The 23393-nt window shown below is 36.4% G+C and overlaps 1 protein-coding gene across 5 annotated transcripts in view; it reads right to left on the reverse strand.

The window, feature by feature from the left end:
* Positions 1–7067: 7067 nt before the first annotated feature.
* The window catches only part of LOC110810502 (Calcium-binding EF hand family protein), a 32058-nt gene continuing 15732 nt past the window's right edge, over positions 7068–23393 (reverse strand). The window contains exons 3-9 of one of the 5 annotated variants that reach the window (XR_015812872.1): positions 21712–21814; positions 21439–21499; positions 19510–19700; positions 19305–19401; positions 7623–7755; positions 7419–7535; positions 7068–7312 (exon numbers count right to left, since the gene is read on the reverse strand). Coding sequence is in view for 3 of the 5 variants with exons in the window: in XM_088206471.1 (XP_088062597.1) it covers positions 7630–7755; positions 19305–19401; positions 19510–19700; positions 21439–21499; positions 21712–21814 (578 nt within the window). In the remaining 2 variants the exon portion in view is untranslated. Of the gene's footprint in view, positions 7536–7618; positions 7756–19304; positions 19402–19509; positions 19701–21433; positions 21500–21711; positions 21815–23393 lie in introns of all 5 variants that reach the window. The other 4 variants (XR_015812871.1, XM_088206471.1, XM_088206469.1 and 1 more) reach the window with 4 other exon arrangements.

The following is a 23393-nucleotide window of genomic DNA, read 5'->3' on the forward strand; positions in this document are numbered from 1 at the left end:
GATTAAATAAGGAATGAGCTACACTAGCCCAGTAAAGACATCACGATATTTCACCGTCACGGAGGTAAAGGTGGGTAGAAAACACAAAAAGACCAATGGAGCATAATTTACAACAAATCCTTTTATTAATAATAAAACCTTTACCATTCACTTACCTCGGTGAAATTCATAAAACAATATACGAAAGCAATAACATCATCATCATCATGAAAACATATAAATGAACTGTATAACATAATACCTATCAAACTTTTCGTAATTCAATCGTTACACAACATATTTTCCTGATTCAGCAGCCCACTAGTATCCATGGGGATCCATAGGGGTCCCGCTACCCGTTAATCCTTAACACTTGAAATCCATTCCAGGGCCGTCCCCATACCCCGTCCGGTATGGGCGCCAAACCATAGACCTCATTACCCCGTCCGGTATGAGGGTGAAACGGGCCGTCCCCATACCCCATCTGGTATGGGCGCCAAAACACATAAGATCTCCATACCTCGTCCGGTATGAGAGACCACAATCCCGGTAGGGTTCCCTACGGACCCGGTCCGTCCACCATCTCCCAGGATATCTAGTCAGGCTGACCACATTATACCATTACCCATTTACATAATTTTTCATTCTCTTTTTCCTCAGTCAGCATCATTAATCCACATACAAGCAAGCAAACAGTAATTTATGCTAAACAGACAACATACAGCATCAATATCCCGGTCATTTAATCCATGATCAATAAAACAGTAAAATATGCACACGAAACTATAAAATGAAAACATCGAACCACATGCTGCATTTAAAACTGTAAAACAGGCCAGATAACAGTTAACCGACAAATACACTAGACACGGGCTCCATTAGCGACCTTAAGCAATTTCACACATTCGTTGATTCATGAAAAACCGTTTTATCATTTATTGGACTTTAAAACTGTGATAGGAAATAGGGTGAGGGGTCCTTACTCGTTTCGGGGTCCGAACACGGCTTCACAGTGCGCCTACAGGCTGTCCCTAATTTTTCCTGAATTTTCCTTGGGGAACTGAAACGCACTACTGGTACCTGCACGTGTTCCAAAAAAATCCCAAATTAGGCCCAGGGCCCCTTTCGGCCCAAATCGCAACTCCGGCACGGCGGCTCCGCCGTGCTCCGGCGACGGCGATTCGCCTCGGGTTGGCTGTTTTCGGCCGTTTCTGGCCGAATTCGGCCACACTCGCATCGGTCCCTGCGAGAAAACAATCCTAGGGCCCTTGGGGGGCCAAAAAATCACGGAAAAACGGAGCTTACCGGCGGCGGCGCTCTCGGGTGCGGCGGCTCTCCGGCGAGGTTCGTGTTTTGGTGATTCAGCTCCGGTCAACCTGTAGAGAAAAGAGTGGTGATCACGGTGATATAAAATTTGCATCAAACGGAGGCCGGGAAGGGCTTCATCGGAGGCAAAAACCGAGAAGGGCGCGGCGGCGCTGCTGGGCTTCGGTCGTGCATTTCGACCGTTTGGCTGGGATTTTGGCTCCGATTTGGCCACAGGAGGAATCAGCGTGGAAAAACGAGTCGGGGGTACGAAATTTACCTCGATTGGCGGTCGGAAGTTCCTCCGGTGCGGCGGCGGGTGGCGGCGGCCGGCTTCTGGTTCGTCTTCTCCGGCGAGCGGCAGGCGGCTAGGGTTTGTGGTCTGGTGTGGGGGTTCTATTTATAACCCCTTGCCTTTTGATCTCAGCCGTCCATTTTGTTTTAATCTGGGCCGTCCGTTTTTGATTAAATCTGGGCCGTCCGTGCGTTTAAATCTGGGCCGTCCGATCGCACGCTTGATCTGGGCCGTCCGATCGCGCCCACGCGGATCGCCAACGTGGCCCTTTTTGGAACGACGTGGTTTTGCCACGTGGCAGGTCCCGGTTGGCCGGGACTGCTGACCGGGCCTGCTGACGTGGCTGCCGACGTGGCATTTTTTTTTTCCTTCTCGGTCCGAGCGCTACAGTGTCACTGGAATAGTTAACTGATGTTTTATTCCAATTTTATTACAAAATTCTCTGAACTAATTAGATAAATATTATCTTCCTCTATCAGTTCTTAAAGGTTTTATTTTATTATCTAATTCATTCTCAACTAAATATTATACTTTTGAAGGTATTTGAAACATTCAGATTTGTGAGATATCAAATAGATATAACTGAATCGAATATAATAATATATAAATGTGATATAATAAATTGCACTATGTCCTGCTCTCACATTCATTGGATCATATATGTCAGAATGAATTAGTTGCAATAGAATGTTTGCTATTACGAGTTTTCTAAATGGTTTTCTTGCTGTTTTTTAAGCTAGGCAATGCTCACAAGCAGACATTTCTATTTTTTCTATATTTCCTAATAAGTCCTCTTTGGTTAATCTATTCATTCGTTTTTGACGAATGTGGCCAAGTCTAGCATGCTAAATATTCACATAAATTCCAACACTATTAGCAGACATAAATAAAGAAAAACTAACATTATAAGAACTATAGTCAACATCCAAAATAATAAAACCATCTAAAAAATAATCATATCCATATAGCTTGTTCCTAAATACAAGCTTACACCATTATGTTTAAAGTTCAAATTTAAACCCAAGTTTAAGTAAAACTAACATAGAAATTAAATTACGGTAAATTTATGGAGTAAACAGCACATCATGTAGGAATAGGGTTCGGTCTTCACGCATCACCAATTTGGATGTACCAATACCCTTTACCTCCACTTTTGAATTGTTTCCTATATATATCCACCGTGCTCTATGCAAAATGCACCGAAATTCTACGAAGGCATTCCTATCATTCACTAAATGGTCTGTGTCTGTTGAGTCTATAGTCCACAAAGGATGAGATTTAGTTAGAAAGATAGAACTAGAAACAAAAATTGCACTCACATGTGCAAACAAGTCTTTTACCTTTTTGGACTCACTGCAATTATGAGCAAAATGTTCCTTGTTGCCACAGTTATAATATTTCACATTTACTATATTTTTCTTCTTGAAATGATGTTTTCTTTTTTCTTGTTGGTGAAACTTTTTTTTCTTGCCATTTTCCCCTTTCGTTGGGATCCACCATGAACTTGTACTTATGTCCCCCAACACCTTGTGAGCTAGAACCATGTACACATTAGTACTTGACTTATTGGCCTCAATTCAATTCTTTTCTAGCTCTAAGTGTCTCATGGCATCTTCAAGAGATCTAATGCCTTCATTATGGGTTAGTTGGATCTTTATATCTTCCCAACTTTGGGGTAAGGAACGAATCACAAATTTTGACCTATTATTCATCAGTGAGAATATGACCAAGTGTCAAACTTGATAGTAAGTGACCGAAGTTTGGTCAATGACATACCACGAAATCTTTGAGCTAATGCGGATCACGTCCTTAGCTAGGTCATACTTTATGAACTCTTTCATGATGTCATTTTCCATACTGCTCAGCAATGTAATGCAAATGAGAGTTCTTTTTCTTCCAAGTCTCAAAAATTGTATGGTCCCTCCGATGTTGGGCCATGTTCCCTTATTTGACTTCATTCATGGATTCATTTAAAGCTTCTAGAGCCTCTTGCTCTTCAAGCACATATTGAATATTCAGCCTCTTGCTCTTCAAGCACATATTGAATATTCATACTTCATATATCATAATTGTCGCTATTCAATTTTTCTCATTTCTTGAGTTCAGTGACAATGTTTTTCTGATGCAGATGCCATTTCTCCCTCATAGATATTATGCATGTTACTCAATGCCTAACAACATACATATATGTCCTTAATATATATTAATTATACTAATAATAATATTATGTTAGGCATAGAATTAAAAGGACATTATGTTTTCAATCATCATCTAAAATTTTAATAATAGATAATTTTTAGTGTAATTAATCATGTAAGGTACTACTTTTGGTTACTAAAACCACTTAGTTTTATGAAAATTCATACATGCCAAATAAAAGAAAAAATATGCTATCATATAGATGCATAAATAAATATGAAAAAATATGAATAATATTTTATTAACAAGAATAAAGTACACATTTATAAGTAGTTCACAAAAAATAACAACGTAAAATAATTATCTTATTGTAATCTTATGTTTAGAACATGATTCTCTAAGCTTATTTTTAATGTTATCCTTAAGAAAATTTGTGCTTATTTTAGATAAAGGGACACCAATAACTTTATGATGTCCTCTTCATGTAGACATCCTATTGAAGCACAACTGTCTTTCTATCACCCCAATTAACATATTCCTCGATAAATTTGTTAACTATAGGTTTATATGCTTGTTCTTTGTCCCAACAAAGCTCAAGTAAACCTCGATAACTAAGAATATGTAAATTTTCTTTAAGAGTATGATACTTTTCTTCATCTTTTAAAATACCTCATTTCCATACAATTGTTTGAATCTTTATACTGACTTTAATAATATAGTTCACTAAAAGTTCAGCTTCAATTTGTCTATCAATTTCCTCTATATGAGTTTTTTTTTTTTTTTTGAGTCTTGTATCATACGATTGATTTTCTCTATTTGTTGAGGAGTCCTAATTATCACAGGAGTTCTTATCATTATCGCCATAAATTTTCTATAACACCTACAAAAAATAAAGAACATATTAATAAGTTATTTTTATAAATTAATTAACTAATAATTAATTCATATAAAGTAGCTATTATAATAAATTAATTAAATAATAATTAATTTATTCAAATATGACATAATTAATTAACTAATAATTAATGCATTCATAATAGTTATTATAATAAATTAATTAACTAATAATTAATTTATTTATGTATGATAAATTAATTAATTAAAAAAATTAAATTGTATAACAAGATCTATTTTATTATACTGTTCAGATAATAAAATATTAAATTTTTATATAATATTTTACACAAAGTGGATATGTCGGAGTGGTCATCGGGCGCATCTAAAAATAATGCGGGTTTAGCCCGCACAGGTTTGATTCTTGCCATCCGCAGTAGTTTTTGCTTCTGATTATTTATTCTATTTTACGTTTAATTATAGTTTAATTATTATAATTATGGTTTTTGATCTTATGATTATGGGTTCAAATCCCACAATGGGTATTTTATGGTTCAATTTAAAGAAATTTTTTTTATTTTAAACAAAAAAAATAAAATAGAAAAAAAAGGTCAAAATGTTCTCATTTTCAAACTCTGTACCAAGTAAAAAAATGCACGAGCTCTATTGATAGAATTTTTTCCTTTAAATATGAATTTTAAAAATACATAACTCTATTATTTTTTGTTTAAAAATTAAGAATAATATATTAAATTAAAAGTTTTAGTCTCTACTTTCATTTAAGACAATATTGCATATAATTTAAGTAATAAAACATAAAATTATTTTATTATAAAAGTAAAAAAATGAATTTTACACAAAATTTTAATAAAAATACAAATTCGAACAAAATTAAACATGTAATTAATCAAAATACTTTAATATCAATGTTAGAAATTCATATAATTAATATATAATCTACAAATTAATTATGTAACTAATTTTCTAAAATTATTTTGCATAACATCACATACAATTACATTAACGCATAACAAAATGTATGTAAATTTTTACGGCAGAGACTTTTGAGGAAAAAACAATAAAAAAAAACCTCTCATTCTTCTTCATAGAATCAGACCTTTTTTCTGTGTGTGTGTGTGTTTTTTTTTTTTGTATCTTTTTTGTTTTTACAGATTACTAAATAGGTAATTTTTAATGAATGTGGTAACTAATCACAATTTTAATTTTAAATTTTTAATAAGTGGATTATCTTAACCGAGTCGGATCTCATCATGGGTGACCTACCCAATTAAATTTAATACCACCAAAAACTTAGGCTTCAATAACCATCTTGCGACATGGGTTAGTTATACTTTCACTTTTTACATAAGTAAATTTATTTATTTCTTTTTTATAGAGAATCCACATCATTGTTGAAAAAATTAATCTTTAGGACGTGATACCTTGTGCGTTTACATCAATTTTTAAATTCCATTGTATTTATTTTTTAAAAGGAAGAGAAACAAACAAATTAGTAACTTTCTCATATATTAAATCATTTCACAATACCATGGCGGGATTATTACATATGTAGTCAAAAAATCGCCTTGAATTTCTTATCATTTTATTTTTCTCAATTCCAAGATGGACTAAGGCATTGTGGCTTGGCTCAATAATATTGATCATAACAAATTATTACAATAGTATTTTAGTCGTTATATGATCGCTAGATTGTTCTTTAATTTATAAAGCATTTCTAGTGGCTATTAAAATCGTTGGTAGTGATTGCTCATAGTAATTGTGAGTTTGTCAAAGTTCATCCTCTGGTGATTCTGATTTTGTATTTGGATCAATGAATTCATATCAAGACTTGTTAAGTGAGAACTAGCAACAAATATAACTTTTTTTTCCCTTCATTATCTATTTTGCTTTGCTTCTATACAAATAAAAGACTAATGGAAGGAAATTTTTTTTTTTAAAAAAAAAAACCAAATGAGGCTTAACTTAGCACTTCAATAAACAATGAAATTCTTGACGAGAAAAAAATGGATCATAATTTACCATAAAAAGTTGACTTTTAATTTTCTTAAAATTTTGAACTTGGGTTGAAAAAAGACCACCTTTTTTTTGTCTAATAATACTTCTATTTCAAAAAACATGCCATTAAAATTCGCAAAATGAGTCAATTATTTATCTGGGTTTGATCTATTTGAAGATTTAAGAAATAAGTCAGTTTCATCAGTGATTTCTCTGCAATGAATATTTATCATTTTCATATAACTCTTTTGTGTTTATTTAACTAAAATTTATAAATATAATAAATATATTATGTAAAACTAAAAATTAAAAACTTATACTAATTTTTTAGTTTGCTTCAAATAGAAACATTTTGCTTTTCAGAAATCACAAGACATTGAAACCCAATACTTTTTAACCTTGTTCATATAAAGATAGGGCCTATACGAAAAAGAAATTATTGCCCTGCAACTCGCCACATCGACAAGTCCCAGAGCGGTTGACATTTCCACTAGCAACCTTTGATACTATGACAACCACTTCCTTCTGAGTCTTACAAATTCAAGCTTCCATCATTCTTTAATATGATACATGTACATATAGGCTAGACTATAGAGAGGTAAACATATAAAGAATTGAAAACCCAAAAATCTTAAAAGAAACAAATTGGACTTACAAATAAATGTCCATTACAAGGTTTTATATTTTCTATGAACCAACATCTAATCATGAATACCCCCTCCTTAACAGCCTCAAGTCTGTAATCTGCAGTCAATAGCAATAACGATCTGAGCCAACCCACTAAACCACATTAACATGATATAGAGCTTAAGGGCATAGCCGAGTAATACAATTAAAATAACTCCATTACTTGCAGACTGGATGGCAGTTTTGACAAGGGGGCATGATCCTAATTGAGCTTGGTCATAATTACTATTTCCTACTGCTTAAATAAATTTGAAACTTTACCATTGTTCCTGAGAGTATCCTGCAATCATAACAAGGAAAAGTTCATAGGTTGAAGAAGACATTAAAAAACGGATCTTAAAATAAATTAAATTGTTTATTTACCTACAGCGAAATTAACGAAATTCATCATGATATTCATAATCATCAGCATCATCATCATTGAAAATAGCACTATAGAATACATAAGGATTTTCGATCATCTCTATCAAGGTTAGGCGTCTGTCTTTGTCTGTATCTGCCTGCAAAAAGAAAAAAAAAAAGGTATATATACAATTCAATGATGTGGGTTTCAACTTACTAGCAAGCCAACTATGCATTTTTTTTTCAACAAAATGGTTAAAAGATCCCAAGGCATAAACCCGCACATGAACATTAGAATCTTGAAAACTACAAAAATCATGTTTTCTACGTATAAAACTTCAACCAAGTTTCAGAGGGGATGGTCATTCTCCTAATGCCTAAACCATGAGCATATGTGAGTATCATGTCAATTATACTTGAAACAGAGCCATTTCCTAGTCAAATGGCAAGACATTACAATGCTAAGCCTTAGATTGGTTCAAGTCTTAAGAACAGCCGTTTCATTCCAAAATTGTTAGTCATCCATCCCATGACCAGGTTATCATCAGCAAGATAGATACAGCAGAAGGAGATATAGCAAAAAGAATGATATTTTCTTTTAATATGTGCAAAATATATTCTAAAATTAAATTAATTGAACCAGTATCCTGAACTCAGAATTGTAGTTTTATTATCCTGATGGCTAATCAGTTATAAAAGCCAAAATTGATTGTGGTTTGTTATATTCCTAATATTTAGGCTATGCTAAGAGAGTACAAGAAGGAGATCGTACTTGCTCCCAATCTCTACTTTCGGCAAACTCAATTTCATCATTGGAGTTATATTGAACCTAAGGTCATCACCTGTTTGCTATCTGGATGCTGCAATTATCAGCAACTTTTCTTTTCTCTGCCTCTTAAATGGTAAAAAATCTTACTTTCTCTCGCTCTCTCAATAATTTCAGGTTCTTCAAATATGTTTTCACATCTCTTGGTTCAGCAATTCCCCTCACTATTCCTTTTGAATTCTCTATTTCTAATTTCCTTGATTTTCTTACTTGAAAAACAGCTCCACAAAAATTCCTTTTTCTCTAGTTCTAAGCCTAGCCCTGCCATATTCTCTGCACCAATCTCCTGTGTTTTCCCCTCAACAGCTCATCATGAGTTTTTGTAAAAGTCCGGAACTTAAAAAAAAATAAAATCATAAATTAAATTCGAAAACGAAATAAAAAAGTTAAAGTTTACATTTATTACATAATAATTTAAAATACTCAAAAAGATTACGAGAATGTTCTTTCTCAAATAATAAACGAAAATTAAAAAAATAAATGAAAAGTAAACAACTGAGTATTGTAGGGCGACCTTCACTATTTTTTGAATAAGTCCAGGTGGTGAACTATTCACAACCCCCTTATTGATCGAGATCTAGATGTTAATCCTTTTGATCTGAAATAATTAATAAATGGATGAACTACACTAACCCAGTATAAATATCACACTACTCATCGATACGGAAATTGAAAGTTGGTAAAAATTATAAAAACAAACAATTGAATTTTTAATTTAAGTAAATTCATTTATTATAAGTAAAACTATTTATTACATACTTACCGTCCGAGATTTCCAAAACCGACCTATAGAGACAATAACTCAACAACATCATAATCTCATATTCAAATGAACAAGAACAGTAACTTTTCCTCTTTATTTGCCTATTGATATCCCTGAGGGCCTATAGGAATATCCCACTACGTGTGAACCATTACTCAACATTGTCAACTAACCGGCCGTCCCCATACCACATCTGGTATGAACGCCAAGAATAACCATCCCTCAATACCCCGTCCGGTATAAGGGTGAAACGGATCGTCCCCATCCCCCATCTGGTATGAGCGCCAAAAATACCAATTCTCGATATCTCGTCCGGTATGAGCGCCAAAAATACCAATTCTCGATACCCCGTCTGGTATGAGGCAATATTCACGGTAGGGTTCCCTATGTACCCAGTCCATCCACCATTTCCCAAGATATCCAGTAAGATTACCATTCATTCATTCACTTAACCAATCAATTTTCCATTTATATTTAATTTTTAGTTTCACAATTTAACCATAAATCAATGCAAGACAAACAATACATGTATTAATAAAACACAATTGAATCATTTTACCAATTCCAGTATATTATCATGCATTTAAACCTGTAAAATCAAACAATCGATTAAATAGAACAAATAATAAATGACTAACCCGTTTCCAGCTCTATTGATAATCTGTAATTAATTCTCGAAAAATTTCAAATTAAGCAAAATACCGTATTATTGATAATTAAACTTCAATTCTATAATAGGAAATAAGCTGAAAGATTCTTACCCAAATCGGTGTTTGAAACACTGAACTTTCAGCTGCGCCTATTGGTGGTCTTCAGATTTCCTGAATTTTCCTACGAAGATTAAAACACGCTTTACGTACCTAAAAATACCCTAAAAAACCCAAAATCGATGTTAAAAACTTTTTCTGGCCAATTTCAGAATTCCAACAAAGCGACAGCACTGTGCTCTGGCAACAGCACTGCCGCCCACGATAGTGGTTTGCCTCGAACTACCCGTTTTCAGCAAGTTTTGGTCGGTTACCGGCGACGAAATTTTCCGGTGCGGCGGCTCCGTCGGCTAATCTTCGCGGTTAGGCGTTTTTCTTCGGTCAACATGTAAAAAACAGAATGGTGAACACAATGGTAAAAAAATCGCACGAAATGGGAAACGAGAAGGGGCTCATCGGAGGCGTTTTCAGGTCTTGCCTGCAGCGGCGTGGGCTTTGCCCGCGATTTTCGGCTCATCCACCGTTCCTTTTACTCCGATTTAGCCATAGGAGTGCTCGAAATCAAATTTCGAGCGGATAGGAGAATTTTTACCTCTTTGGCGGTCGGAGGTGGCTTCGGCACAGCAACGGACGGCGGCTAGGGTTTGAGTTCGGTGTGATGCGAGATATTTATATCTGTCTTCCTTAAATCTGGGTCGTTCGTCGCATTTGATCGTCTGATCGCGTTTAAAGAGAAAATTAATCTGAACCGTTCATCGCGATTTGATCTCGACCGTACAATCGCGTTTAAAGAGGGAACGAATCTGAACCGTTCATCACATTTAATCGCGATCGTTCGATCGCGCTTAAGGAGAAAACGGATCCGGACTGTCCGCGCGCACGGGCACGCGGATTGCGAGCGTGGCACCGAGTCAGCGTTCCTTACCATACGATGCGCTATGGTTCGTCGAGGCTGCTAACTGGGTGGTTTTACGTGGTGCAATTTTTTTAATAGTGTTTTAACCCTCAGTTTCTGATTTTTCTTTCAAAAATACCATCCGAACCCAAATTTTCACCATTTTTTTTCAAAACTTTTTTCAATTTCATTTTCAACCTATTTTTTTCCTAATTTTACCTTAAACAAAATTTAAAAATTATATTTTTATGCATTTTTTTAAATTTTAAAATTAATCACGGACTAAATTCTGAACCCGGGTATTACAATTGTTCCCCCTTTAAAAGAAATTTGGTCTCTCAAATTTGTGTTCCTCTCATTCAATCAAATAGTTGGAAATATTGGGCTCTAAAGTCTGATTCTAGTTCTCATGTGGTCTCTCTGTGTGTAATTCTACCATAGAACCTTAACGAATGGAATTTTTCGGTTGTGGAGTACTCTGCTCTTTCGGTCCACAATACCCACCAGTACCTCCTCATAGGATAGATCCTCCTAGAGTGAAAGGAACTCGTTGGCCAAGATGTGAGAGGAATCCGGGTTGTACTTGCATAGTATGGACACATGAAACACATTATGGACCCTAGATAATTCTCGAGGTAGTGCCAGTTTGTAGGCGACAGTACCAATTCTGTCTAAAATTTCAAATGGTCCAATAAACTGAGGATTTAGGTTCTCTTTCTTACCAAACTTACTGATTCTTTTGAAATGAGTGACGTTAAGGAACATTCGATCACCTTTCTCAAATTCCAAATCCCTCATCCGGGTGTCCGCATAACTGTTCTACCTGCTTTGAGCCGTATGAATATTCTTACTGAGCTTAACTATTTTGATTGTAGTCTCCTCCACAAGATCTTGGCCGAACAATTTTTTACCACCCACATCTTCCCAACAGATCAGCGATCTGCATGAGCAACCATATAACACCTCGTACAGAGTCATGCCGATATTTGCTTGGTATCTATTATTGTAGGCGAACTCTATTGAGGACAAACGATCATCCCACTGGCCCCCGAAATCAAGAACACAAGCTCGGAGCATCTCTTCCAAAGTGCGGATCGTCCTTTCTGATTGTCCATCGGTCTGAGGGTGAAATGCGATACTAAGAGGTAGTTTCGTTCCCATACCTTACTGAAAACTAGACCAGAACCGAGAAGTGAACCTGAGATCTCTGTCGGATACTACTGTCACTGGCATTTCATGTAACCTGACCATTTCCCGGATATACATTCTTGTTAACTTGTCCAAGGGGTTGGTCATCTTAATGATCATGAAGTTGGAAGACTTGGTGAGCCGGTCAACAATTACCCAAATGGCGTCATGTCCCGAGCATACCCTAGCCAATCTGTCACGAAATCCATTGTAATGTGTTCCCACTTTCACTCCAAAATCGATAGAGGCTGAAGTAGTCCGCCTAAACGTTGATGCTCTGTCTTTACTTGCTGACATACCAGACACTTGGGAACAAAATCGGCCACCTCTCTTTTCATCTCGTTCCACCAAAACTGGGGTCGCATACTTTGATGTATCTTAGTGTTTCCGCAATGCATAAAAAACTTTGAACTATGAGCCTCTGTCATGATGTCCCTTTTCAGCTCACTATCACATGGAATACACACTCTTTCCTGAAATCTGAGCAACCCATCGGCAGAGACTCGAAATTTTGAATTTATTACCTGTTCTGCATCTTTCCTGAGGGTTGCTAGGGTGGAATCGACGAATTGGACGTTCTTGAATCTCTGAATTAACTCAGGTTGAACAGTCAGGTGGGCCAAGCATGTAACTCTCTTCAAGTCCTGAAGTTGTATCTGTTGTGCGGCCTCTATTACTCTTCATTCTGAAACCATTAGTTGAGCTAATATATCTGTACTTTTTCTGCTGAGTATGTCGGCTACCACGTTGCTCTTACTCGGGTAATACAAGATATTGCAATCGTAGTCATTAAGGAATTCTATCCATCATCTCTGATGCATGTTAATATCCTTTTAAGTGAATGTGTTTCAACCTATTATGATCAGTATAGATCTGAAAAGTCTCCATATACAAATATTGACGTCAAGTCTTCAAAGTGTGGATAATCGTAACAAGTTTTAAGTTATGGGTAGAGTAGTTTTTCTCATTACTCTTCAACTGCCTAGATCCATAGGCTATGACTTTCTCATGCTGCATCAGAACACAACTCAACCTCAGGTAGGAAGCATCACTATAAACTGTATATCCACTTGTCCCGCTTGGCAAGGCAAACACAGGTGCAATAGTCAACCACTTCTTTAGTTCTGAAAATCTCCTTTCACAGTTCTCGTTCCACTCAAATTGACGTTCTTCTTTGTGAGCAGAGTTAAAGGAGTAGGTAGGCTAGAAAATTCTTTCACAAACCTGTGGTAATAACCTGTCATCCCCAGAAAGTTACGAATTTCCTTGATCGATGTCAATTTCTACAAACCGAGCACTGTCTCAACTTTTTCAGGGTTCACTGACACTCCATCCTTTAATATAATATGCCCTAGGAAGGTAGTCTGCTCGAGCCAGAACTCATATTTACTCAACTTTGCATACAACTTTTCTCTGAGAACTTGCAAAAACTGAGTTAGATGGTGAGTGTGTTCCTCTCTACTTTTTGAATAGAGCAGGATATTATCGATAAATACAATGACGAACTGATGCAGAAATTGTTTGAAAACCCTGTTCATCAAATCCATGAAAATGGCTAGTGCGTTGGCTAGTCCAAACGGCATGATCAGAAACTCATAGTGTCCGTACTTGATTCAGAAAACCGTTTTGGGAATGTCTTCTGCCTTGATCTTTACATGATGTAACCTATACGCAGGTCTATTTTGGAGAAGACTTGGTTACCCTGCAACTAATCAAAAAAGTCATCAATCCTGGAGGGGGTACTTGTTCTTGATCGTGACCTTGTTCAATCTTATGTAATCAATACATAACCTTAACGTCCCATCTCCCCTCCCTTGCAAATGAGACTCCAACACTCTAGGAGAAACACGGTGTCGGATGAACCTACTGTCTTGCAATTTCTTGATCTATTTCCTTAACTCTTCCATTTCTACATGACTCCTGCGGTAAGGGAAAACTGAGATAGGCTGCATGCCAGGCTGAAGGTCTACGGTAAACTCAACTTCCCTGTCCACTGGTGGTCCATCAGAAAATACATCCGAAAGTCTGGGACTACCGAAATCTTTTCAATACAAATTCCTTTCTTTTTGTATATTGTAGAGAAAACAACCGAGTTAAAACGCTATGTACAAAGGAATTTACTAGGGGAGAATAATATTTAAAACTTTTATTAATTGGAAATACATCAGGGTCCCCGTGTCAATCTCTATCAGGTCCATCATGGGTGACATTGAGTCCCATGGAGAATAATATTTGAAACTTTTATTAGCTTGTAAATGACTTTTCGTTAGTAGGCTTAAATACAATGTTTCTCGTGGAAACAATCCACGATGGCGTGATACCTTGTTAACTAGTTCATTCTTGGAAATATATCAGGGTCCCCCGTGTCAATCTCTATCAGGTCTATCATGGGTGAAACTGAGTCCTATAAAGAGGGACCAAATATCGCCGGGGAGGGACTGGCTAGCCCTGTAACGGTACTGGATGATACAGTAGGGGCTCCGAATTGTATTGTGACGATGTCAGATGATACGACGGTGGAGCAAAATTGCATCAAGGTGGCATTAGATCCTCTCGTTATAGGAGTGGCTCATAGTGTGGAAGTGATGGAGGGTCAGACAGTTCCCTCCTCTCTTCCCTAACATACTACACAGAGATAAGTCTTTCTAAAATCTCGAAAAACCGATCGACATCCTCTCAACGCGACCCGTCTCGGGCTGCCCTGTTCAGTAAGGGATCTCATCTTCTCGTGTCTTTATACTTATTTTTCAAAAGGAAAAGTTGCGCGATAGTTCGTATTTGGTGTTTTTAAGTCTTTGCGTAAAGAATGGATCTGAGGAAAGCGGCTCTGATACCAAATGTAAAGGTCCGGAACTTAAAAGGAAATAAAATCATAAATTGAATACAGAAATGAAATAGTAGAATTAGAGTTTACATTCCTTACACAATAGTTTAAAATACCCAATAGGGTTACGGGAATGTCCCTTCTAAAAGAACAAACGAAAATCAAATAAATAAACAAATATTAACAATTGAGCATCCTATGACGACCTTCACTATTTACAACTCCCTTATTGATCGGGATCTGAATTTTGATCCTCTTGATCTGAAATAATTAATGAAGAGATGAGCTATACTACCCCAGTAAGAATATCACACTACTCCCCAATACGGAAACTAAATATTGGTAAAAATTATAAAAACAACCAATTGAGCTCTTAATTTAAGTAAATTCATTTATCATAAGTAAAACCATTTATTGCATACTGTTGTGAGATTTCCAAAACCGACCTATAAAGACAATAACTCAACAACATCATAATCTCATATTCAAGTGAGTAAGAACAGTAACTTTCTTACTTTATTTGCCTACTGATATCCTGGGGGCCAATAGGGATGTCCCACTACGCATGAACTATTACTTAACATTGTCAACTAACCAGCCGTCCCGATACCCCGTCCGGTATAAGCATCAAGAATACCATTCCTCAATACTCCGTCTGGTATAAAGGTGAAACGAGTCGTCCCCATACCCCGTTTGATATAAGCACCAAAAATACAAATCCTCGATACCCCGTCCGGTATAAAGTGACATTCACGATAGGGTTCCTTATGTATTCGGTTTGTCTACCATCTCCCAGGATATTCAGTAAGGCTACCATTCATTCATTCACTTACTAATCAATTTTCCGTTTACCTTTAATTTTCAGTTCACAATTTAACCATAAATCAACACAAAACAAACAATACATACATCAAGAAAACACAACTGTATCATTTTACCAATTCCAGTATATTATCATGCATTTAAAACTGTAAAATCAAACAATCGGTTAAACATGACAAACAATAAATGACTAATAGATTTCCGGCTCCATTAGTAACCTGTAATTAATTCTTAAAATTTTCTAAATTACGCAAAATACCGTATTATTGATAATTAAAATTCAATTCCATAACAAGAAATAAGGTAAGCGATTCTTATCCGAATCGGTGTTCGAAATACCGAACTTTCAGTTGCGCCAACTGGCGGTCCCCGGGTTTCTTGAATTTTCTTGCAGGGATTAAAACAATATTTACGTACATAAAAATACCTCAAAAAATCCAAAATTGGTGTTAAAAACTTTTTTCGGTCAATTTTAGAATTCTGGCACGGCGGCACTACCGTGCTCTGACGATGGCAGGCAATGGTTTGCCTCAAACTAGCCATTTTCGGCCAGTTTTGTCTGATTTTAGCCAGTTTTACACTCATCCCTGCGAGAAAACACGTTAAGGGACCTTGGTTGGCTGAAAAAGTCAAAAAACAAAAACTTACCGGATGCAGAATTTTCCAGTGCGGCGACTCCGCCGGCTCACCTTTACGACTAGGTTTTTTCTTTGGTTAACCTGTAGAAAATAGAATGCTTAACACAATTGTGAAAAAATCGCACGAAATGAAAAATAGAAAATGACTCATTGGAAGCGTTTTCGAGTCTTGCCCGCGGCAACGCCGCCGGGCTTTGCTAGCAGTTTCCGACTCATCCGCCGTTCCGTTTGCTCCGATTTGGCCATGTGGGTGGTCGGAATCAAATTTCGAGCGGATGAGAATTTTTACCTTTTTGGTGGTCGGAGGTGACTCCGGCGCGGCAGCAGGTGGCAGTCGGCTCCCTTCTCCGGCGACTAGTTCTTCTTCTCCGGCGGGGGGCTGGCGGCTAGGGTTTGGGTTCGGTGTGATGCGAGATATTTATATCCGTCTCCCTTAAATATGGGTTGTTCATCGTATTTGATATTGATCGTCCGATCGCGTTTAAAGAGAAAATTAATCTAAACCATTAATCGCGATTTAATCTCGACCGTACGATCATATTTAAAGAGGGAACGAATTTGAACCGATTATCACGTTTAATCGCGACCGTTCGATCACACCTGAGGAAGAAACGGATCCGGACCGTCCACACGCGCGAAAACGCATCCGGGCCATCCGATCGCAGGTACGCGGATTGCCAGCATGGCCTCCCATGTGTCACCGAGTCAGCGTGCCTTACCACGCGGGGCGCTCCGGTTCGTCAGGCCTGCTGATTGAACAGTCCTACGTGGCGTAATTTTTTTTAATTACGTTTTAACCCCCAGTTTCCGATTTTTCTTTCAAAAATACCTTCCAATCCAAATTTTCACCTTTTTTTTTTAAATTATTTTCAATTTCATTCTCAACCTATATTTTTCTTAATTTTACATTAAATAAAATTTATAAATTTAAAAATTATATTTTTATACATTTTTTAAACTTTAAAATTAATCCCGGGCCAAATTTCGAGCCCAGGTATTACAACTCTGCTTTCATTTTCTTTCGCTCCATTATTCCTCTTTCTTCTCTCATTTTCTTGCACTTTGTTGCCATGGGATAGGCTAGTTTTTTTGTCTTTGGGTTAGGCCCATGGTCTTCTCAGGGTTTCTTTAGCTAATCTTCAAAGAGACTAGGCTGCAATCATGCATTGATTTTCTTTGCTCTTTTTCCTTTTCTTTAATGGTTTTGAGGTTGCTGCAGGATCCCTTATCCTCCTTTTCTAATATTTTTACCTTGCTTCCTAATAATATTTTTCTTTTGTCCTCAAATAAACCTGTGGAGAAGAGTAATGAAACTAATGAAAGCTTAACTATAATAACACAAACTATGTTCATCAAGCAAACCAAAACTCTCAAAATGAAAATTGGATGAAAATTGAGAGCACGAATTTCCAGGTCATCGAGGAAGCATAGCTTATTTCATGTGGGACATTTTTATCTATTATAACACTTTTGTGCAGATGACAGAAAGGATTGCATTATGCAGCTGCTCTTGTACTTATGAAAGAGACAACAAGAATTACACCCACAGGTTCCCTACAATATAACCAGAACAAAATAATTTTTTTTGCTTTGAATAATCCAGATACTGCTCCACCTTCACAAGTCCTCTACAGAGCCACAAACAACCCAACAAATGCTGTGAAGATCGGGGTAAAAAAAAAAATACACTCTTGGCTAGAGTCTGGATTTGAGCTCAAAGGGCCTCTTCTCATCAGGCCTGTTACCACTAAATTCAAAAGCCTTAATGCTCTTTGACCTGTTTGACTGGTTCTAAATTTTGGAACTCCTAGGATCCACCTGATCTTTATTCTTCACTGCCAATCACATGCTGATAAGCTCTGCAATCGTCAGTTTAATCAGAACCTTCATCCCACAAGCAGGTCAAGGACCTGACCCACCCACATTGCTTGGCACAGCCCTTCAACTGTAGGAGGATTCATTTCCTTAGCATCCTCCACCAGCAGGGTTCACCATCAACCTCCCTTCTTCCTCAACATGGCTTAGATCACCAACCTTACCTACTGCTAAAAACGATCTTCATCAGCCTCCCCCTTTTTTCGTGCTGGAAAAGCATCTTGCTATTGCCTTCTTAATTCTCTTTGAGTCCAAAACAACTCCTCTCTCGTTGTGGCCCAATGAAAGACAGGGAATGATCTTCCCCCTTTATGCATTCAAGTCCATGAATTGTGACCAGACAACTAAAGAAACTCATATATGGCTCTGAAGAACCAGTGAACCCCCAGTCCAGATAGAGCTGAGAACCAGTTTCATATTCCATTTTCTCTAATAAGCAGGATGACCACCAATTCTCTTTCTACAACAAGGTTCCAAGGTTTCCAGTCAATCAACAATAATGTTTTTGGTGCATAGAGTATGATTGCACCAGCCAGGTTGGCCATCTTAAGTTGCTGAGGAAGCTAAAACACACTCGCTCTAGAAACTTCCAAAGAAGAGAATTTTAACACCATAACAAATTACCAAATTAACGAGTTACCAGGGAAGCTAAGCTCCCAAGAGAGCCTCTTTAGACAAATACTCATGCTGTGGACACTAAAAAAAGAAGAGACTTAGAAACATCATACCAAAATTAAAGAGGTAAAGTTTATAGGAACCTAGGACTCCACAGGAAACAAAGTCAGATATTGCATGAAATTACTCTAAAAGTCCTACGATCCAACTTTGGAAAGGGAATTACTTTACAAATACCGAGCCTTTTATATCGCATGGCAGATGACAAAAACCCTAATGACAGAAACATAGTGAAGAGATTGTATTAAGAAATGCATGCAGTTTATGAAAAATAGACTAAATCATGGAATTCTTTAAGATTTATCTAATCTATTCTAAAGTAGTATATCTCTATTGTGAATAGAATTATCACTTTCTAGTGTTAAATGCCCTTAGGTGCTTTAGTATTCCTCCATCTAACTGGGTTGAATCCCAAATTACAAAAGGCTTAGCTCCTTATCAAAGACAAAAAAAAAAGAGAGAGAGAAACATAGAAATCCTTGCAGTAAAAGTACCTGAGATATTATATAATCTGCCTGTTGTTTTGCATAGTAACGCTCTGATGGATGAAGTTTGTCTATTATAGGTAGCAATTCTATGTCAGACAGATATCTGTTCAAAACAAAAGCCAAATACAGATATTGACATCAAAAACCAAAATAACAAATTGCTTTTCCATCCAACAAGAATGTAATATATCCCAATAAGTTGCTAGAGTACCCGTCACCATCTTTGTCAAGCCTAGAAAACATATTTTTGGCAGGTGTCTCCATTAAGTCACCAGAAGGATGTGAAGAGTTATCACTGTCTTCATCATAGTTTCTTACCAAATCAAAGAGGCCATGGAAAAATTCTTTGAAATTAACCTTCCCATCACCATCTGAATCTCTTTCCCTAAGAAAACAAATGGCCTGAGAGAGTGAGGGAAAGAAAGGTTGGTCGAGATAGAAAATTATGCAACAAAGATAAAGCATATTTCATAATCAAATGATACCCTGGCTTGGAACAAGATAGCAAATACTTCAAGCAATACAAAATTTGAGAAGAAAGGAAAAAGGAAAAAATAATGTGATATCCATTCCAGCCAAGTATTATAACATATACAGACATCTTGATATGTTCCTATGAATCACTCACTAATCACATTGACGGACACACATCTCCGGACCTATTTTTCTTCAGTAGTTTAGATGACTATCAGTCAGATATATACTTTCTTTGCTTCATATTCTTGAGTTGTTCACTGTCCACATCCCAATGGCAAAACTTGGATACTGTATTCCTCAAGCCTGTGCACCTGCAAGCTCCTCTTTACTCACTTTATCCATGATTCTAATGGTTGCAATTAGACCTAAAAGTTTATTTTGGAAGGATAAAGTTCTTTCTAAGGCAAAAGGCTTTGTGCAGATTTGTTATCAGTAAGCTCAACACTGATGATCTACTATAAGTACACAGGCCAGCCATGCACTCCCTCTTGATGTCTGTGTTATGTCCGTAAAGAGGACCGAGTCCTTGCTTTTTTAATACTTTGACTTAAGCTTTTCTATAATTTTGGCACTGTGTGGGTTTCCCCCCATCCCTTGCTTGTTTTGTCACTTTGTCTATTAAGGAAGTAGGGACAAAGAGTCGGAGTGAGCAAAAAGGAAAGCTGAGACGCTCCCCTGGGATTTTTTTTCCGGAGGTTTATAAGCATTGTGGTTGGAGCTTAATGCTAGATTCATAAAAAAAAATTCACTAAGCTTATCGGACTAACTTCTCATTAATGTTTTTTTCTTTGAGATAAAATCCAAATCGCGATGCGTTTTCTTATTCCTGAATGGGCTTCTTCCATTTTTTATTCCATTTTTTTAGGTTTAAGCTCTACTCCGAGTAAAGATCTGCCCGATTTAGATTTGCACATATAAGACAAATCAACCAAATACCGCATCTTTTTCTACGACCTCCTTTTTTTTTCAATTCATTTCTTTCGTATCTTCCATCAAATATTCAACGTATTAATCATATTATTCTTATTCGACTGATTAACAGTTGAGATCGTTCCTATTTAGAATTTATTTCTAAATAGAGTCATTTTTTTTTCAACTCAAGGATCGCTATTGCACTTTTTTCTCTCAAACAAAAATTTTTTCTTTGCTTCTTTCTGAATAGATGTGTTCTTTAGCTATTTTACAAAAGGACTGGGTTGCAATTTTTGTCCTATTTTTTTTCCGTCCCTTGTTAATTCAGGAGGATTTGTTATCCTCTGTTTTAAAACCTTTTTCTTCTCTCTCTAGTAATATCTGTTTTTTCATACTAAAAAAATTGTAATATGTAAAGACTTCTGCTACATGTGCATACAAGTTCCCATTTTCTACTTTTATTCAAGTAGGTCAAAGGACTAAGAAATGATGTTTGTTCATCAGCAATGAATTTTTATAATTCACTAAACTTCCCCACTTCTGCTATATGTTTATAACATGGATTTGAGAAAGTCAAAGTACTAGAACAAGAATCTACATTTTGGCATGGGATGCCTGGCTCTTAGATGCAACCTTGAGGCTTGTCTATGCAACTACCCATGCTTCTGTATGTGCACACATGAGAAACAAGAGATACTAAGAAATGTCAATTTGTCATAGATGAAAATAGAAGACAAGATTGCCACCTTACTTCCTCTTTGCACAACCACTGAAGTAACTTAGGGTTTTTTGTGTCAGCTGGGTGCAGAAAACTGAAAAAAAGTATATAGAGAATTAGTTAAAGGAAAAAAATAACAAGTCATAATTCTTTATTCAAAATGAATGTTACTTAACAAATGGATATTTACTCATTTGTTGATACCCTTACGTCTCTGTAAATTCCTTTGTATACGGGCGGTACCCCCTTTGGTGCTATTCTAATTTTATTCTAATTTTTTCTTTCAAAAAAAAAAAGGATGCTTACTCATTGAACTCGGTTATATTCAATAGACCATCTCCATCTGCATCTGATGCATTAAAATGCTCCTCTTTCCACCAACCCATGTCATAACCAAATGAATTATTACCTAATAAATCAAATGGAAAGAGTTAAAGAGAGAGGGGTACCATGAGACTTTGTTCACCCAAAACATAAAATCAGATATGGTACATAGATAGAATAAACGAGATGCAGATGAGAAGAAACACTTAATTTAGGTGGATTGCCATTTTTTTGGGAGGGGTGAGAGGGAAGTAAGATAAGGAATCCAGGTTTGACGAGATACTTTACATAGTCAACTAAATAGGTTGAACAATTCTCAAATTTAAATCAACTTGTGATGCGAGACCATTAAACAGTTTTACCAGTACAGAATTACTACCATGTTATGTTTACCAAGATTTTTATATTCTGTTAAGACTTATTTCTTGTTTACTTAGTAGTATTATTTTACTAATTTTTTCCTACTTAAGGATTGCAGTAGGCTATATTGCTGCTTCATCATTATTGAGAAGACTGTTTATAAATAAAAACTATGACATTTTCTCACAACTCTGTGATTATGATTTTTGCCAATCCCTATGATTGTAAATTCTATTTATCTTTTAATTTATCTGCTGTCCTCCATTAGTTTGGCATCAAAGCTAAATGTCCTACTTTTGCCATCAAATTCCCACACGATAACAAAATTTCAGATCCACAGACAATTCTAAAGCCCAAAAGCCAAAACAAGGATCACATAACAGACCCAGCAACCTGTTGGCCTATTCTAAAAATCCAGTAGATGACACCACCAATGCCATACACATAAGAAGCCTCTGCCAGCTACTCCACCAAGTTGTTGCTTCTAATACTAACGACATCAGCTGCACTTGACACCAAACCATGAAAACCTTGCTGGAAGTAAAAATTCTCAATCACGTCAGCAACCATCAACACCAAATCTCAAACTTGCCCCTCCAGATGAATCCACAGTCTGAAGCTCCACATCGGAAGCTAGTTGGAATCCAGAATGCGGTCACCATGTCCCAAACACCGCATACGGATATTTGCGTTAGATTATCTTTGTTTGACCGGTTCACCCAGAATTTACAAAACCAATGTGACTAGCCCTGTTCAGCCATCTCCAGACCATTTCTTGACTGGTTCACACTAGTTATCAAGATCTTTGGAAGAACCCTTTCCATTTTTAAGATTTTTGTTGAGAGATTTACACTACACAGCCTATATTTAAGAACTAACGACACTTTAGAGGTTTGTTGTCTTCTAAGTAGGCATAATTCTTCTATTTTTAAACTCATTATATCATTGTGACCTAGGTTATTACGTTAACTGGTATTGGGTCTTTGTTTACCCTTTTCTTGTTATCTAGAAACAACAGTAAGAAAAAAGGGAAGCAACTAGATATCAAGATTAGATGCTAAATTAGCATCTAATTTGATGCTAAATTTTAGCATCTCATTTTATACCAAATTTGAGGCAAAATTAGATGCTAAATTTGATACAAATTTTGATGTTAAATTCCAAACCAAATTATGAGCTGAAATGAGAATCCAAGCACAAAATAAGGCGAAATTCGAGGCTAGATTTGATATAAATTTCGACACTCTCATCCTAAGCATACGCGAACAAACTCTAGTATCTTGGATCTTAAGTAATTAGAAGTG

The sequence above is a fragment of the Carica papaya genome, chromosome 6 (assembly GCF_054855325.1).
Source record: "Carica papaya isolate Zhongbai chromosome 6, ASM5485532v1, whole genome shotgun sequence".
Taxonomy (NCBI): Eukaryota; Viridiplantae; Streptophyta; class Magnoliopsida; order Brassicales; family Caricaceae; genus Carica; species Carica papaya.